Genomic DNA, 18,844 nt, shown 5'->3' on the forward strand with positions numbered 1-18,844 from the left:
TCGCAGGCCAGGGGAGCACATCTGTGCATTCCCCAGCAACAGCCATAAACCATTGGGCATGCAATTCAGTTAGCCAACCTCTGCCAGTTTTGGGCCTGGCGGAATATATGGGGGCAGAGAATCGGACCCTGGCCTCTGGGGCCAGATCATGGCCCCCATAAAGATAGAGATCTGCATTTGTGGCCTCATGGAAGACGGGATGGAAAATTAAACAGTCATCTGTAGTTCAAAGGAATACCCTTTGAACCTCTCTCCAACTTCAAAGGCCCATTAGGGTATAACTACCCAGTGCCACCCCATCGAGGGGAGAAAAACACTTGAAGGGACGCAGGACTGGAGAACCTGGACTGCATGGTGCACATTGCCAGAGGACTCTGTTGTGCATGTGAAGGATAACTGCCTGCGGAAAGGACAGCGTGCTTTCCTGAAAATGGGCTGGCCTGAGACGACTACCTGCTGACATGTGGCACCCTGAAGTGGGCTCCCAAGGACCAGTCGGCTGGTCTCCTGTTCTCTCAGAGGTCTCAGTGACATCAAAATTCTCCTACCAGGGGCCCACACTATCTACTGGTGGAGAGTGGTGCCCTCTAAGTGCCCACATTGCTAGCTGGAAGCTGGACAGCGTAGTGTGAGCCTGGAACCACAGAATCATGCCTGGAGACAGGAGTGCCCAGTGCGGAGCTCAAAACGTTGCCCACATCTATGGCAAAGTGGTTCCTGTACTGCTGAAACCCCGGCTTCCATAAGCATCTTGTTGGTGGTGAAAAGATTTATTGGTTGAAGGATTCAAAGTGGCTTGCTTCGTTGACTCTGCTGCATTTCTCTTATGCGACCCTCAGAGAGTCTCATTCTACCTTGTGAGGCACTGCAGAAATTGTACCTGTGTGTGTGTCCCCTGAATAGTCTGGTGGAACCGACATCAAGGGTTTACCAGACATAGTGCCTCATTTCCAGGGAGGTATGGAATTGCAACTCTACTTCATGTAACCTGAAGTGTCTGGTGCGATTCATCTCATTGTGTGACAGACCTTGTGCCCAGATTGCTGAAGCACCACTAAAATCAATGTGTACCAAACAGGGTGCCTCCTCAAGACAAGAGTCTCCCCTGTGTTTTGTTCCCATTCACTGATTGTTCCCTCACCTGCTCCATCACTGAGGACGAACTGCCAACTCTCTCCATCTGCCCTTTCCGAAGACTCCGTGGCACCAGGTAGGAGTTAGAGGAATTGAAAAGGCTGGAGGGACACTTCAGAGAAGGTTCGGAAGCAGGTGAAGAGACTGCATGACCCTCCCCCTGTGCTTTGCAGAACTGGGATGGTGCCAAAAGGCCCTGGTGGACCCCTATTTGCAACAACTTATTGCTTTTGGCCCATTTTTGCTTTTCACGCTAAAGAGGTGCCAAGACCCCCTTTGTTTACATCTAACTCTTGTTTATGCTTACTGTCTATCCCCCCCCTGCTTTCCGGGGACCCAGGCGAGGTGTGACCTCAGCCATGAGTGCTCTTGTGTCCGGAGGAAGGGGCTGGTAAACTTCCATCCACAGTGTTTGGGACAATGGGGGTGAATAAGAGGGTGGCAGGAGACTTGTAGCCATGGGGTCTGCAGCGTGTTATCTACTGACCTGCTTGGTATCCGTGGCACAGCATTAGGGTGACTGATGGGTTTGAGAGTGAAAGTGACCATACAATCATGATTATGGGCATATATTTTGGCTTATACCAGAACTATTCTTTCTAACCTGATACTTACCATCACATTTCCCCAATATTCACCTGTGCTCTGGTGAACTGAAATGTTACATCTAGGAGAATCCGCACCAATGAGCCCCCAGGGTATGCTTAGTAGCATGTGTAATAAAGTTGTCTTTGCCACCTTTCATACAGGGTCACTCCTTCCTCAAGTGTGATCAGTTTCCTGGAGGAAAGCAATTTGAATTCCCTATCTTTTAAGATATGTCTGTATTTCGTACCTTTTGGTGGGATTATTCATCCCTCTAACATTCGAGGTGATAGTCTGAAGATGAGTGACATTATTTGTTGGCATTTTATTAGAAATGTGTGTGGGACTACTGCACTTATATCTGCTCCAAACAAGCCTTTGTCCTTCCTGGAAATTCATATTTGTTGATCCCACCTCCCTTTTTGTAGTTAATTTTTGTCAATCCAATTTAGATTTGTACATCGAACCCACAACTACCTTTGCCCAGGACTTCGAGGCAACAGCCTCCTATCAATTACCAGCATCTTCGTATAGTATGATTACTTTACCTAGTTCTGCTTACAAAAGTTGGGAATGCTATTAAGGTGTGGGTGTTCCCTTATACTGACTGTCATTTGCTCCCAAGCTTTCAGTGTCATGCACACTTTTGACGATAAATAACATGGTCATTTTTATTGTCCAATGTAACTGTTGTCTTGTTGTTCCCTTTTGCTTCCAGGTCTTGTATTAGATCAGGTCGTCTGCTAGTCTTCTGGGGGGGAAGGATGGAAGGATAAGGTGCCTCTGGTGGAGCAGTGGAAGGATAAGGAGCACCTTTTCCAGAGCTGATACCTCTATCTGACTCCATCTGCAGCTTGCATTTCTTCATGGTCCACTGCTGTAGGCAGTTTGTCCCAGGTACTTTTCACTTCCTGATCAGCTCACCCCAGTACCGCTGTCTTCTGTGACTCACTTTCCCTCAATTCAGCTTTCTCTTGTCTTCCTCTGTTGTTTCAGGCATCTCTCCCATGCCATAGTGATCAGACGGCTCTTCCCTTCTCAAATGAAATTAGTTGCTTACTCATTCTTTCTGAAGCCACTGTTCTCAATGCTAGCAGTTTCAGGTGCTATTTTGTTTTTCCACACTGATTTATTTGTCAGAACTAGTCACTCCTCTTGCCACATATGGTGGATTCAATGCTTCTTCTCTTCCTCTCACAGGGTTATACTTCTCAGCTCTACTGTGGTCTTCCCCCAAACTGTCTGCCTCTTACCTCCATTTCTCTGCTGAAATTCATTTTTGCACTGACTTGTGCCTGCTCACCTAAACATGGTTAATTTTGTTTGCACAGGATTGCCTTAAGTCCCTTGTAGAGTGATAGATATCTAGTAAGTACGAAGACAAGCGACAACTAGGTAAATCCACTTCTTGTATCCGACTCGTGCTCTATCGTGTTTGGCCATATTTTTCAACTTTGACCCAGTCTCACGTTCTGATGTTTTAGGTGCTAGTTCTTACCAATCACTTGAAAAATTATTAACTCTGGTGCTAAGGATTAGATTTTTATCATTTTGGTGTCTATTTATGAAAATGTATTCTGTTTCTAAATTGGTGTGGGCTTTTCTTTGTAAGCCCTGGTCAAGCAACAGCCACAGTCAACCAACAACCCAATTTCTCACACACAGTAATTTAAGTTCTGGGTTCTTGATATGCTTCTCTGCCTCAGGACTGATGTTGCTTGGGGAAGCTCAACAGGAGGTTGGCAAATGAGATGCCAGATGTCACGGGCTCCAATACCGACCCCCAACACCTGCACAGCATTGTCACCATTTGTTAAGAAGTCTATGACAAACTAAATCCAGCAAACTTTTTGAAACCTTCAATTAGTCAGTGTGTTTCGTAAAGGATTACATTTATCACCATAACATCCAACCTGAATTTGCATGTGTAGAGGTGACCGGAACACAAGCTGCCCCTCAAATGAGATCAGTTGTATATTCCTAAACACTGTCCTTCGGGAAGGCTACTCTATTCAGGCATGCATGCAGGCAGCGACTAAAGCTGGCACCATATAGTGTCACAATTGTAGACCACATGTTCTATCATCAAGGGAGGATAATTGTCAACATCAATGGTAGAAAGAGCTTACTGGGGGAGTTATATCCTCAGGAAAATAGCCACCTTTTGGCCTTCCTCAGAATATGTTTTAATTAACAACATGGAAAACAAATGTCCTACTTCAATTACTGTGATTTTCTATAGTTAAAGCAACGTACTATTTCAGAAAAATCATATGAAAAAATCCATATCTGCACTTGTTATAACTCAGCCATAGCCATACTTACTGTCTCAGGGCTTCCATTCCAGGTGGCAAATTGCACCCTATGTAAACTCCATTTATTAAACTATACTCCAGTAAGGCACTGAAACAAGGATCCTATAAAAAGAAGACATTTGGCAGTTTACAGACCTGATATTTTTCACTTGAGATGTCACAGATGTATAATTAAATAAAGCATACTAGTTTACTGTGTGAGGTGTACCAGAGTACAACTTTAAACAGGGTCCATAGTACATTTTACATTGAATCCAATTTGTGGGCCCAGAGTGTGTATATATTCATGAATGTGTAGAAACCCCTTTCCGGAATTCAGAAGAGAGTTCTTGTGATTCTGAATACAGACTGTTCATTTATCGTCATTCATCCTAGGCAAGTGAGAATCAAATATAAGAGAACGTATGCCCCAAATACTGCACACTGTATTATTCCTACTCATTACCTGAGCCTGTAGAGGGGAGTGGGGGGTGGGGGGGGGGGGGTGGGGGTGAGAGGGGGAAGAGGGCAGTATAATGTAACAAAAAAAAAACATTAATATTATGTTGAAACAATTAGGAGATTTACAGTGGCCTGTATCTATCTTATTGGACAAATATCATGTAATCCTAGAAGGGTCTATAACTTAATGTGCCTCAGTAGCATGGCGCGGACCATGGAATTTTTTTTTGTGAAAATCTCTTTATTAACAGGATAATTTCAAGTCATGGTCGACAGCTTAGTAGGTTCGTATTTTACATGCATTGTATTCACATATAATCGTCGTGGTATTTACGATGCAATCATTTTCATTTTGATATTTAAGAACGTTCCAAACATAACGCCCCCCTCCCTCGCCCTCCCCCCATGGCACTGACATATGTTACATTTTGTTCACCCGTGGTTCTGAATTCCTTCTATTCACGGACATTGCTTAGCGTGACCCTGCTACAACCGTACTAGAGATATACAGAATTCTTCACTTATACTGGACACATCTCGTGCACCCGGAATTACGTGTAATGGTCATATCTTGGTCGGGCCAAGTCCATTGATGAGCACCGTAGACCTTGTGTATGTCATCACTCCTGTTGTACTATATCTATTGTGTGGTCTGACTATGTCGTCTCCTGTCACAAATGATCCCAAGAACGCGTTCCAATCTAGGGATATGGGGTTTCTTATAAGCCCCCTACGTTCTTCGCGTTGCAATGCAGTGCTTTCAGCCTTCCCCCATCTCATCACTTCCGCCCTCCATACCTCCGGATCTTGTGGCCTAGGTGACTTCCACTTCATGGTTACAGTACGTTTTGCTAGGATCAGGGCTAAGTCAGTGAATCGTGTGCCTACGCTCTTTTTTCGTTCTGTAGGGCCCAACCCCAGTATGGTGTATTCCAGTGTGGTCTACGGTTTGGCGGGGACCAGCCTGGCCAGGTCATCTAGTACTGTAGTCCAGAAATACCCTATTTTGGGGCAGGTCCATAACATGTGTACTATACGTGCATCCTCCGCACTGCATCTGTGACATGCATCAGATGTGTCGGGGAACATTGTGTGCAAGCGGTGGGATGTCGGGTATGCCCTGTGTAAGATCATAAGCTGTATGAATTTGAGGTTTCTCGACACCTTCTTAGGGTATTTTAGAATCCGGTCCCACTCCTTGTCCCTGATCGGCCAAACAACATCCTGTTCCCACTTATCTCGTAAAGGTTGCAAGGAGATAGCCCTACCCTCCCTTATACAGTGTGTTATCCATCTGGTCAAGTGGCTTCCTGACCCCATCAGGTACTGCATTGTGAGTAGTGGGTTTGTGGGTGGCTCTATCCCGTCCGGAGTCCACACCTGAGTGACAGAGTTTCACCCCTGCGTGCAGTCAGAATGATTCTTCAGGACGTGTGGTACGTACTTCGGAAGTCTTCGAACGCCATAATCCTGCCATCTGTAAATAGGTCCCCCACTTGTGTTACGCCCGAATCATGCCATTCCGTAAGCATTGGAGTCGAAAGTGTTCTCAGTCCTACTGGGAGTCCTAGTAGTGGTATCATAGGGGCATAGGCTGACGTGCTAGACGTATATTTCACCGCCCTTTTCCAGTAATCGATCGCTATTCGGAGCAGGGGGGGCGTTGACCTCGGGACTTCCGCCCTCGGGAGCAGCAGGGTGTGGACACCTCCCCTGTTCCATTCAGTTTCCGACATGCCAATTTCATGTAGGTTGCGCCCTGCCAGCCAGTAAGCCAGCCATTGCAATTGGCAGGCAAAGTTATATGCCTGGAGGTCTGGGACCCCCATACCGCCCCCGTCCGTGGGGAGCTGCAATTTATTTAAGCTAATACGTCGCCTCCCGGAGCCCCAAATCAGTTCTGTCAACAGTGTGTTAAGCGTTTTGAATATGGGGGCAGGGACCAACAAAGGCAATCCAGTAAAGTAGTATAAAAGGCGGGGCAGAACCACCATCTTGGAAATGGTCACCCTGCCCGCCACCGAAAGCGGCAACGTAGTCCAGAATTGCACTTGTGACCTCAGCGCCGTTAGTGCCCTCCCCAGGTTGCCATCTAACAGATCCCTCGCCTCTCTGTAAATCTGTATTCCCAGATAGCGAAAGGTGGTCTCTGCCACCTGAAAAGAGTGAGGTGCAAAGGGCAGATGGGTTTCCGCTCTAGCTGCAGAGAAGAAAAACCTGTACGATTTGGGTTCACTAATCGTAAGACCCGACATGGCGCGGAAGCTGTCAAATGTTAGGTACAGGGCTCAAATCCCCCCTAAGTCTCCGAAGTAAAGGATGATGTCATCCGCATACGCTGACACCACATGGGTCACCCCGCCTCTCTGTATGCCCCTGTGTTGTGCGGACCCGCGAAGTTTGCATAGCAATGGCTCCAGCACCAGTATAAATAATAACTGGGATAATGGGCATCACTGTCTTGTACCCTTCGCTATGTCCAATTGCTTAGAGATGCATCTATTCGTGCGGACCCGTGCCGTTGGGCAGGTGTAAAGCAGCCGTACCCAGTCAATATACTCTGGCGGTATACCAAAGTATTCAAGTGCTGCAAGCATTTAGTCCCATTTAATAGAGTCAAACGCCTGTTTTAGATCTAGTGAGATGCATCCCTCCGCGCTCAACCGTCCCGGGTCTCCTAGCATAAGTTGGCTGAGCCGTCGTAGGTTCATGGCAGTGCTCCTGCCCGGCACGAAGCCGCCTTGGTCTGGGTGTATTAGCGTCGGAATATATTGGGCCAGTCTCGTCGTAAGGATTTTACTCAATATTTTGTAGTCCGTGTTTAGAAGTGACAGCGGCCTGTAATTCGCCATATGCAAGCCGTCCCTGCCCAGCTTCAACAGTGACACTATTAGGGCCTGAAGTGTGGACTGCGGAAGGCCCCGTGTCTTCAGTGCCTCCCGGTACACCTCGAGGAGCCGTGGCGCCAGAAGATCTATGAAGGCTCCATAGAATTCCACAGGAAGGCAGTCCGTGCCCGGGGCCTTGTTCCGCGGGAGTGTTCGTATAGCTTGGCGTATTTCCGCCACCATAATTGGTCGTGCTAGCTCTTTTCTTTGTCGGTCCGCTAGTCGCAGTATCTCTAATCCCTCCATGAATTCCTCAAGTGCCTCGTCAGGTAATGGAGTGTGGGGGCCATATAATGTTCCATAATAATCCCTATAGGCTGTGTTAACACCTATCTGTGTTGTTGCCAGTGAACCCCCTTGTTCAAGTACCTCCAGTATTGGCAGTTGTACCGGTGCATCCTTCACCAATCGGGCCAGCAAGGGTCCCGCCCTATCTGCCTGTGCATGCTGACGGCTTGTGTATTCTCTGTAATCCAGTATGCGTAACTCCTCTAGCAGTTCTGCGTGTTGGATGTGTGCTTCCTGCAGTGGTGTAAAGGGCACATTCGTGCCGGCAGCCTCACTTTTGAGCATGGCCAGTCACCCCTCCACTTCCCGGAGTCTATCCATGTAAATGTAAATGTATAGGCATTTATATAGCGCACTACTTACCCGTAGGGTCCCAAGGCGCTTCGACCGCTGCGAAACCCTTCCTGGCTTCCCTGAGAGATGGTCCCTTAATGGGTATCTCCAGGGTGAGACCAGGCATCCCCGGCGGTCTGGTGGGGCCGTTAGTGAAGATGAGGCAAGCTAATGCCCAGAGTTGCCGAGTGTGATCGCTGATCAGAGTGGGCACCGAGGCGAGAGAATTATCGAGTCCGCTGACCCTGGTCCAGAAACCTGCCGCGCCGGGAATCGAACCCTGGTCCCGGGCCGTCCTCTGCTCTCGGGTCTGCCGCCTCTAACCAGTGAGCCACACTACTTCACATTGTGTCTCATACCCACCCGCGTGCTCATCGCCTCTCCCCTAATCGATACTTTAAAAGCGTCCCATTCTATTTGGCGGGAGCTCGCAAACTACAGCAAAGTAAGATGTGATTGCATCCGCAAGTGCTGTGCGAAAGGTCGTATCCTCTAGTAGGTCTGGTGTGAGGCGCCATGTTGGTATGGGTGTTGGAATCCTACCCCATTGGAAAGTGACTTCCACCGGATTGTGGTCCGAGAAAGTCTTGCCCATGTGCTCCGCTGTCGTTACCGCCCCCAGCAGTGTTGTAGTGCAAAAAACATGATCAATTCTGGTATGTAATTTATGGGGTGGTGAGTAGAATGTGTACTCCCTGTCCAGGAGGTGTTTACCTCGCCATGCATCTACTAGGTTGCATCCCTCTACCCACTGCGCCAGCGATTCAGCCTGTCTTCTGCTCTCGGTTGCTTGTAAGGGCGGGTGGGACCTGTCTAAGGAGATATCCAGCACTGCATTAAAGTCCCCACCTATTAGCCAATGAAATTCTGCCCAGTCAGCTAGCACTCCGTTAATATTGACTAGAAAGGCCGATTGGCCAGAGTTCGGCGCATATACACTGCCTATCACAACAGGGGAGCGATCTAACAACCCTCGGATGAATACATATCTGCCTTCCGTATCTGACCTCAGCTCCACTAGTTTGAAGGGGACTAAGTTCCTCAGCCATACAGCTGTCCCTCGAGAATGCTGAATAAGAGGTAGCGAACAATTGTCCCTTCCATTTTTTGAGCAACTTCCCACTTTCTGCGTTCGTCATTACTGCCCAACGTGGGCATGCGTAACACCAAAACATGTCTATGTGGTGGGGAGCGGGGACCATTTACACCAGTCCTGAGTCTGTTGTTATCACTCCGTTGTGCCCTCGGCAAGTGAGACCCCCACCCCCGATCACCCTTACATATAGTTCATACGTTACCACCTGAAGTCTTCTATTGCTGTATTCACAGTTCATTCGCTTCTTGTGCTGTGATCTTAGGGAACAGTTGGAAGTTGTCAGCCGAGCCTGACACCTCCGTATGCGTGGCGGAGCGGCTATCTGAGGCTGTGTGATTCAGAGCATCGTGTTCTGCCAGGGCGGCCGTCGTCAGTTGACCAATTCATGTAGTCCTCCCATATCTGGCCGGTGGTGACCCTCCTGGGGCTGCAGGCCTATTCGCACGTTCCTCAGTCTCTCCATTCTGGCTCCGCTCTTCCTGGTGAGAAGGTCCCTCTCCCTGATCTTCTTCAAAGGGGTCCTGCGTATTTGGGGGCGTCAGGGTTATTTCCATCCACTCCGCTGCTTCCTCAGGCGTGTCAAAGAAGTATGACTTGTTTTCGTATAATATATTAAGCCGAGCCGGAAACAGTTATTTCAGGTTCCTGTCCCGCAGTTTGCGTTTCACCCCCAGGAATGATCTAGCTCTCTGTACCGCCGGAGTGAAGTCTGGGTACACCTAGATGGTTTTGTCCTCATAGCGCAGTGGGGCTTTTTCTCTTGCCACTCTCAGTATAGAGTCTCGGTCTTTATAATGCAGTAGGCGCGCGATCAGTGGGCGCGGCGGCGCCCCCGGTCTCGGTGGTCTCGCCGGCATCCGATGCGCTCTCTCCACACTGTACATCGGAGTGAGATCCTGGGGGCCGACTATCTTTTTCAGCCAGTCCTCCACGAATTGTGTGGGGTTCTTCCCCTCACTCCGTTCCGGAATACCTAAAAAGCGCACGTTGTTGCGGCGTGCCCGCCCTTCCGCATCGTCCATTTTGTCCCATAGCATTTTGGTCTGCTTCTCCATATTTTCAAGTTTCGTGGAGTGGACCGTTTGTTGCGGGATGAGGTCGTCTAGCGTTATCTTGTGCTCAGTGACCTTCTGCGCCAGCTTGGTATGGTCTGCCCTGAGGAGCGACAGGCCCGTTGCCGTAGTGTCCATACGGGACTCCAGTGCCTCTCTGGATGCCTTAATTTCGGCCAATATGAGGTCCAGTTTTGCGTCCTGCGAGGTCTTGCCCGTTGGGGGAATCATCTCCGCATTGGAGGAGGCCAGTGGATCCTCCGATCCTGTAGATTGGACATCGGTGCTGGCACCGTGGTCCTGCACCTTGGTCTTGTTTCTGCCCATGGCCCTCGTCTGCAGGGTGGCAGTCACTGTGTTCCTCCTCCGCCACTGAGTCAGGGTATGCAAAGGTGTCCCGCAAGCAATTGATAGTCAGCGAGTGCAGCCGTTGTGCAGGCGTTGGCAGCAAGTCGTGGATAGGTGGTCTGCAATGTGCCGGTGCCGCGGCCTCCTCTAGCAGCAGGTCTCACCAGCACCCTCGAGGCACAAGCCGCTAGGGCGCCGACGGTGGTCAGTAGGATAATGGCGACCTCTAGTCACTCCAATGGTCGCCGTACGCCACTTCCAGGGCTTCGGCGCATTCGGGAGTCGCAGATACCGTAGTCGCAATGCCAGCAGCACCCTAGAGCGTCGTCAATTCGATTCGCTCTTGCGCCCCCGCCCTACTCGGCAGCAATCGCTGGGCGGTGTGAGGGATACGGTGGTCGGTGCTCCCCGAAACAATGGGGGCCCTCCGCTCAGCGCGGCCCGTCTAGCACTTGTCCATAGTCCTCCCAACTTCAACTTCACAGAGCAGGGAAGCTGCAGCCGCCGCCACCTGGGCTCTAGTTCGGTATTCGGAGGGCAGGCGCGCCCATTCAGTGTTCCAGTATGCCTGGCGCCGCCTCCGCGCGGCTTAAGATTACTTCACGGTCGGCCCGTGTGAGCAACCGCCGCTGTATTTCCACAATGACCGGTGACCCCCGGGGTCCGCGCTGCTGCAGTCCCCCTCCAGTCTCTCTGCTTGTCTCAATCGGCTCACCACCTGTCAGCGCTCCGTGTTTCGCCAACTACCGATCCCGTCAGCATCGGACCGCCCCTTTACTTTAGCCCGCGGCTGCGCCACAGGATCCAGGCCGCGCTCGGGCCGTTCTCCGTGTTCGCTCACCAGCAGTCGTCGGGATCGGCAGACCGCAGTCGGAGGTTCGCACCACCTCACAGGTTCCAGGGGGAATATCGTGGCGATCGGGGGAACAGGGGAAATCAGGATAATACGCTTATTTTCCGGGCAGTGGACGGAGCCGCTCTTTAGCACGTCCGCCATGCTCGGCTCGTGGCCACGCCCCCGGCGCGGACCATGGTAAGCAAGGCAAACTAACATCACCAGAGCACAAATAAGACAAGCAAACGTATATGGGGCTTTCGCAGTGACTTAAAGCCAATATGAAATGTGTTCAACAGAATGCTCAGTAGTGTACATACATAAGGAGCGTAGAAAGGTGAGCAGGTGCCTAGGCTCCCAACCTATCTGGACTGGTCCTCCAACCAGTCAAGGCCCTTTGAAGCCCAGCTCTCCAGCAACCGCTTCTCCTGCCCGCAAACTGTTCTCTCCTCCTCGTCTCCATTCTTGCTACTTCGGTTTTATTTTCTCTTTCTACCTCGCATTTTTAGCCCATTATCTCTCTCACTCATTGCTCTTTTCCCTCTCTTGCTCGCTTCCGTTTTTTTGTCACTTTTTCCTTCAGTCGTCTCGTGCTTGGCTGCTTTCCCCTTTTTCGCTTGCTCACCCATCTCTATTTTTTTCTCTCAATCACTTCCTGTTTTTGTCATATTTTTCTCTGTCACCTTGTGCTTGGCCGCTTTGCCCTTTTTCGCTTTCTCACTTACATGTTCTGTTTTGTCACCTCTTTGTGCTTTGCGCTTGATCTCTTTGCCCCCCTTTTATCTCTCGCCCCCATTGCTCTTCACCTACTTCCCCCTCCCGCCCCTTACCTACTCTCCTGCTTGTCCTCCTGCCTTTGGTAGCCATGCACCTCCCAGGAACAACTTATTGGCAGCCACAGCACGACCCCACTGAGCAGATACCCAGGCTCCCCACCTACCTGGGCTGGTCCTCTGACCAGTCAAGGCCCTTTAGGACCCAACTCTCCGCTGCACTAGAAACTGCAGGTTCTGCTTGCAAACTCCTCTATCCTGTTAATCTTCACTCCTGCTCCTTCGCTTTCACGCTCTCACTCGCATTTTTAGCAACTCTGTGCCTGTTTGCATTGCCCTTTCCTCTCTCAAACTCACTGCCTCTTTTCTCTCTCTCTCACTCACTCATTGGCCTTTTCCATCTCCAGCCAGCTTCCGTGTTTTGTTACCTTTTTAGGTCTCGGCCTGCATAGGCTGCGCTTGCGCAGTTTTGCTGGGCGAGAAATGATGTCTTAGAGTAGGGAGGTAAACGAGCCAGCTCATCTCCATTGGCTGGCTTCCTAAACGGCGGCCAGCCATTGGAGAAGAGCTCTCCTGTCACTGAGGAAATATAGATTTTTGGTCAAGTTATGTTCCCTAGCGCGTACCCCACCGACTCCATGTACGAATTAAAGTGCATGTAACTTCCCTCCTGTATCAGCTATGAAGACGCAAATACATTTGCGTCCAACGTTAACATGTCCTCTTTCAGACCCACCATGAATGGGTTGAATGGTCCGTTCCTAAGTATGCTATGCCAACGTCTTTTTGTAGTGTACTCCTATGTTTTCCAGCCCTGGCTGAAGTAGGCCCTGAATTTCTGCCACCGAGTCTCCTTTCTGGCTTCTGACTGCGAGGGCCTCTGCCCAGGCTGCCCCCGTACCCGTGAACTCTGACTTACTTCTAGCGCGGCCCTCCGTGCTCAGCTCAGCCCGCTGCCTGCCAAGATTGACTATAACCTTCGAGTTATCTGTTCCCCTCCCCGAAAATACATTCCTGCCTGCTAGCTTCAGTAAACATCCTTCCTCAGCTGCAGGGCTAAAGGGCCGACCTGTCTCTGTGCAAGTAATTCATAGTTTCTGTTGCCATGCTTCCATGAAAGGCCCCATGCCCCCACGCTTCTCATACAGACACTCAGGCGCTTATACACGCACTCACAGCAAGTATAGAATAGCTTCTGCTCTAGAGACCTTTCTGCCCAGATAGCTTAGTTCCTAAACATCAGATATCAGATATGATAGAAGCACAAGTTGATCTGACATGCCAGACTTCTGTCTCTTTCCGTCAGTGCAAATGTCAAGTCCCCTGCACCCCTCCAATTACACGTCATGCAGCTGCGCGCGCATCCAAGCTTCCGATTTCTGCTGACATTGCAACATTTTCTGTTAGTGCCACCCATTCGTGACACCTACCCGTGACGATTCTAGCACACACCTCTAGTTCACGCCTCTTGATTACGCACATGTACCACGTGTATACTGTTATCTTGTCTTCTCTCAGCTGTTACGCCTTCTATACTGTTTTCAATGATGTACAATAAGTATATAAGCTATGTACTGTAAATAAAATGTTAGCGCGCTCTATCCCTTCTGACACCCTGTGTGGTGTTCAGAACATGATATTCTGATTCAGACCATTCCTTTTAAGGAATAAAACCCCTTAGAACTCTAACACCACGGACTCTGTCTTCTTTCATCCGAACTGAGTTATTATTGATTAAGTACTTACCTGCATAGAAATTAAGAGAGTAAATTAATTATTTACGTCATTTTGGCGCCCGAATAGGGACCCCTCCCCCACCTCACGCGCCGGTTGGTGCGTTGCAACCTGTGTCCCCTGCCGTCAGTTAGCCGGAACATACGCGTATCGGCAGGATTTCCTGCATCTCCCTCTGACCCACGGAGGTGACGAAGACTGCGATCTGTGCCCAGACGAGGCGGTGAGGAGTGCGGAGGATCCCGACCAGAGCCTAGCCGAAAGAAGCAAGGTCCGAGGTGTCAAGAGGCCCACCAGGTTTCCGAAGTTTTCCGAAGTTTCCCGAAGTTTTCCGAAGTTCCGAGTCGAGTCCAGTCGAGTTTCCGAGGCCTTCTGTTTTCCGTGCTTCCCGGTGAGTACCATTGCTGGGATGTATCTAGACGGGTTTGGGTACACAAGTCCGGTCTGCACTGTTTTTAGGCAGTGTATCTGTACTGTTTAGCAGTATATCTAGTATTCCGAAATTCTGAATTTCTGCACTGTTACAACGGTGTATCTGTACTGTTTAGCAGTACATCCGATATAGGGGGTAGTCATCTATGTCTCAAATGTCTTTTTCATGTAATTAATGTCGTGGTATGAATGTGACTGTTTTTTGTGCATTATTGTGTTTTCTTGTATAACTAGTTAAACTCAGAATTAAGTATCAAGGATCGAGCGTTTCAGTATCAAGTAGGCACAATGCCGTTTTTCAACAAATTAAAGCAGATAGGAACTAGGAAAGGGATGCTAGAGGAAGAAATTCCTATCCCTCCTAGGGACACTCCAGGCAATTTTATGTATAATAAGCATGGCATAGATGCCATATTGTATCTAGAATTATGGACCGATTATACAAAGCACCTAGAAGAGAGACACAGATGGCCAGTTAATGGAACATGGGATGCCGAGTGCATCATAAAGGTAGAAGAGGCATTACGGAAAAAGAAAGCCAGACAATCTCAGAAAGATGCCATAGAATTGTGGCGTAAGGAATCACATAAACGTGCTGAAAGAGCACTTCGTAGGGAAGACAGACTTAAAGAATCAGAAAAGGCCCAAGAAAACGAATTAGTTATTGAAGGAATTCGAGTAAAATCAGAACAAATAGATCGCATCCGAAATAGCCAAGTGAATAGCATGTATCTTTTGGCCGAGGGTACCCCTGACGCCATTTCAGAAATACCGAAAAATTTGCCGTCACCATTAGTGCCAACTAAAGTAATGCACAAGACTACTAAAGACATATTCCTAAATTCCTACCTAGAAGATGTAGCTCCAGCTTACACCAACTTGCCTGTTCGTGCCCTGCCTACTGACAGGGACGGGGGCGGCACCCCGCCCCCAGATCACGCTTCGCCAGTACCACAACAGACTTCTCCTGTTCCGCCAGCCCCGCCACTTCCCGTACTCAAAACTGACCTACCGAAACCACGTTTGCCTGATCCACCTAAACGACAAATTCAAGTTCAGATACAGACTCCACAGGGAGGTAATGCACAAGCTTCCGCTTCAGGAGGTGCGACCGCGGGTCCTCAGACCCCGCCACCAACTCACAGATTCAATCTCAGAGGTATGCAGAGTCCTCTTACGTACAGGTCTCCCCACTCCTCTAATTCATCCCGCCTTGACGCATTAAAAGAAAACATGTCAGTTTGCAGATATGATCCAGTACCCGGAAAAGACGATTCAATGATATTGGCATCATTACGGTTAAGATCTGCTACTGATAACTTGTTATGCTATGTAGGAATGAAGGAGCGTCTAGATAGAATATATGAGTTTGTTCAGACAGGGAAAGACCCTGACAGTATTAAGGATGCCATGGAGAAACAGAAAGTTGACATGCAAGCACTGATACTACGATTTTTCATAAATTGTCTAATAAGAGAACGAGACAGGCCTGGAACAGATCAGAGTGAATTAGATGCATTGAACAAGTGGGGTCAAAATATAGCTGAAGGAAAACACGACAAGGGGACTTGCATAGCCTCCATGTACAAGAAAATTAGGAAAGCAGTGATAGCAGTACACCAGAAAGAGAAAGAAAAGGCTTCCTCCGAGGAGGAAGAAGAACAGGAAGAATACGAAAGAAATGTAGGCACCATAGCATATGTAGGTAAGGGAACTTACCTTAGGAAGGGTATCCGTCCAGAGAGCAAGAGAGTTTTCTTCTCTGCCTTAACAAACCCGAATTCTGCTGAGCATCAGTTCCAGGAAACTGATAAAAGGCTCCGAGACCGAGTTGGGTATCATGTGCTCAATTCTATGGATGAACAAGAACTAGCCCGATCAGCTGTATCATGGGCCGAAAATGCAGACATATATAATGATGATACCGTGGCCCAGACATTTCTGAACCTCTCCCCCGACGAACAGAAATTAGCAGGTGTATACATGATTCAGCACCTTCTCATTAAATACAGAAAACACTATTCTGATCCAGGTCCCTTACACGAAACACTAGAAGCACTACTCATGGATAGATGGAGAGGCTTAAGCACCAAATTAATTCAAATAATTCTAGAACAGCGACACAGATATAATACCTTTGTAAGTTCTGAATACGTTCCCGCCCCACCTCCAGAAAGGAAAATGTACCACATGCAATGCGGGGGTAGTATTGAAAGTCAGAACCCCTTACGAGAAGTACACCAAGTTATGGGTGAGGATAAGGTCTTGAAACGCGTGTATGTACACACGCCTCTGACTAAATTAGAACTGTTAGAAATTAAGAAATTAGTCCCGTGCCATGATAAAGACCCTGCAGGTTTTCATAGAGAGCTCAAAGACATGTTACTGATGGGAGATTACACATATGATGACATCATGAAAATGTTAAAGGTACTATTGCCCACGGGCATATTCGAGAAATTGAAGGAAAAGGAATGGGAGGTGGGGGACACAAAGATTGCATGGGCAGAAATAGAGGAGGAAGAAAAGAAACGGGTCCCAGGGTTAGGCCTTGGGGACAAAACTAAAGCATTACCAGGTTTGATAGTACAGGTCCTGCCCAGATTATTGACAACTAGAAAGGAAGATTGGGACGCCATCTCGTCCTGTAAACAGAAACATGATGAAGATACTAGTGACTTCTATTCAAGATTCGAGAAATGTTTTATTATCAATAGTGGCCTCAAGCCAAGTAGCGAGTCGTACCCACATCTTTTTGTATCAAAGTTAGTCGAGAATTCCTTACCGTTAGTTAAAAATCGAGTGTATAAAGTCGAGAGTACATGGCAAGCAAACACGCCATCACAGATGTTACAAATGTTACAATATCATCAGAACAGAATTAGAGAAGAACAAGATCAGGAACAGAAACGTATGAAAGACACGAAAATGAAAATGTTGGTAGCACAAACGGTCCCAGCCGACAGTCACAGAAAGGGTGCGACCCAGACGAGTCACACTGCAGCTCCCGTTAAAGGGACATGTAATTACTGCAAGCAGCCAGGTCACTACGTACACGAATGCCCAGTTCTGAAACATAACATAGCGACAGGTAAAACTAAAGAAAGACCGCATCCGCCTAGACAAGACCATAACCAGCCTCAGTCTTCACAAAATACACAGAATACACAGCATATGCATGCGTCTTCGACTCCAGCACAGACAGTAGCGATACCACAGCCACAGCCCATTGCCGCATCTCAGCAAGTCTCACAACAGATGTATCAGTATGCCCAGTCCGCTTATCCCGAATATTCCCGATATACATGAAACAGCCTAGAGAGGGAAGGTGGCTTGCCTCTTATTGAGATTCCTGTAGATCAAGAAGGTCCTTATGTACACAGTCAAGTATTGGGAAAAGACAGAAAGTTTTTAATTGACACAGGGGCAAGTCGCACTACAATCAGCCATGATGAAGTTCCAGGGGCACCCCTCTCAGGCTCACAAAATGTTTCCCTTGGTTTTTCAGGACAACCTATTGTAAATGAAGTATCCGAACCAGTCCCCCTGGCTGTGGGTCCATTATCACGTGTTACAGACTTGTTACTTACAAAATCATGTCCAGAAAATCTGTTAGGAATTAAAACATTGAAGGCTCTAGGAGCTATAATATGCTGTTCCCCGGAGGGAGTTAGACTCTTTCTGCGGGATTTCAAGGGTCATTATGTTCTGCGTGAATTTGATGTCAGATTGAAAAATGTACCAGATTACTTGTGGGCAAAAGGCCCAACTGATGTAGGCTGTATGCACATTACACCATACCGCGTTACACTCAAAGCAGGAGTTGTATTACCCAGAATCAGACAATACAAGTTACCACCCGATGCTGTAGTGGCTTTACTGAAAATCATTGAAGAGCTCATTGCCCAAGGAGTGGTCGTCGAGACCGACTCCAATGTCTGTAATTCACCCATCATTCCGATTCTTAAACGTACTGATCCGAATGCACCGCCAGTATATCGGCTGGTGATTGATCTTCGAGAATTAAATAAATGCATCATTCCACAGTACCCTGTGGTCCCGGATATCTCATCCTTATTGACTGCCATTGATTCGGAAGCAACGTTCTTCACTGTAATTGACCTCAAGAACGCCTTCTTCAGCGTGCCTATTGATCCAGAGAGCCAATATCTCTTCGGATTCAGTTTAAATGGACGCAGCTTCAAATTTTCACGCGCACCTCAAGGATTCACAGAAAGCCCCAGCATCTATAGTCAAGCACTGAAAAGACAACTAGATTGTATTCAAATGCCAGTTAACACCGCTTTACTGCAATACGTCGATGATCTACTGATCACCGCACGAAGTGAGCCCGAATGTGAAAAAGCATCACTGACAGTTTTACACTTCCTGGCCGACAAGGGACACAAGGTGTCTCCTTCGAAGCTACAATTCTGTGTTCAGCAAGTTGTGTACTTGGGTCACTTGCTGTCCAAAGTGGGGAGACAGCTCACTCCCGATCGCATTCAGTTAATTGCAAATATGCCGCAACCCCAGACACAAAAGGAAGTGCGGGCCTTCATAGGCCTCACCTCGTACTGCAGACAATGG

General features: G+C 48.4%; 1 protein-coding gene across 2 annotated transcripts in view; it reads right to left on the reverse strand.

Annotated features, from left to right (window-relative positions):
• Window positions 1–18,844, reverse strand: part of MOV10L1 (Mov10 like RNA helicase 1) — a 1,040,774-nt gene that overhangs the window by 65,775 nt on the left and 956,155 nt on the right. Inside the window, exon 25 of one of the 2 annotated variants that reach the window (XM_086967454.1) lies at window positions 4,045–4,136. In XM_086967454.1, coding sequence (XP_086823580.1) covers window positions 4,045–4,136 — 92 coding nt within the window. Of the gene's footprint in view, window positions 1–4,040; window positions 4,137–18,844 lie in introns of those variants that run through there. The other variant, XM_086967456.1, reaches the window with a different exon arrangement.

This window comes from Lissotriton vulgaris, chromosome 1_1, assembly GCF_964263255.1.
Source record: "Lissotriton vulgaris chromosome 1_1, aLisVul1.2, whole genome shotgun sequence".
NCBI classification, from domain to species: Eukaryota; Metazoa; Chordata; class Amphibia; order Caudata; family Salamandridae; genus Lissotriton; species Lissotriton vulgaris.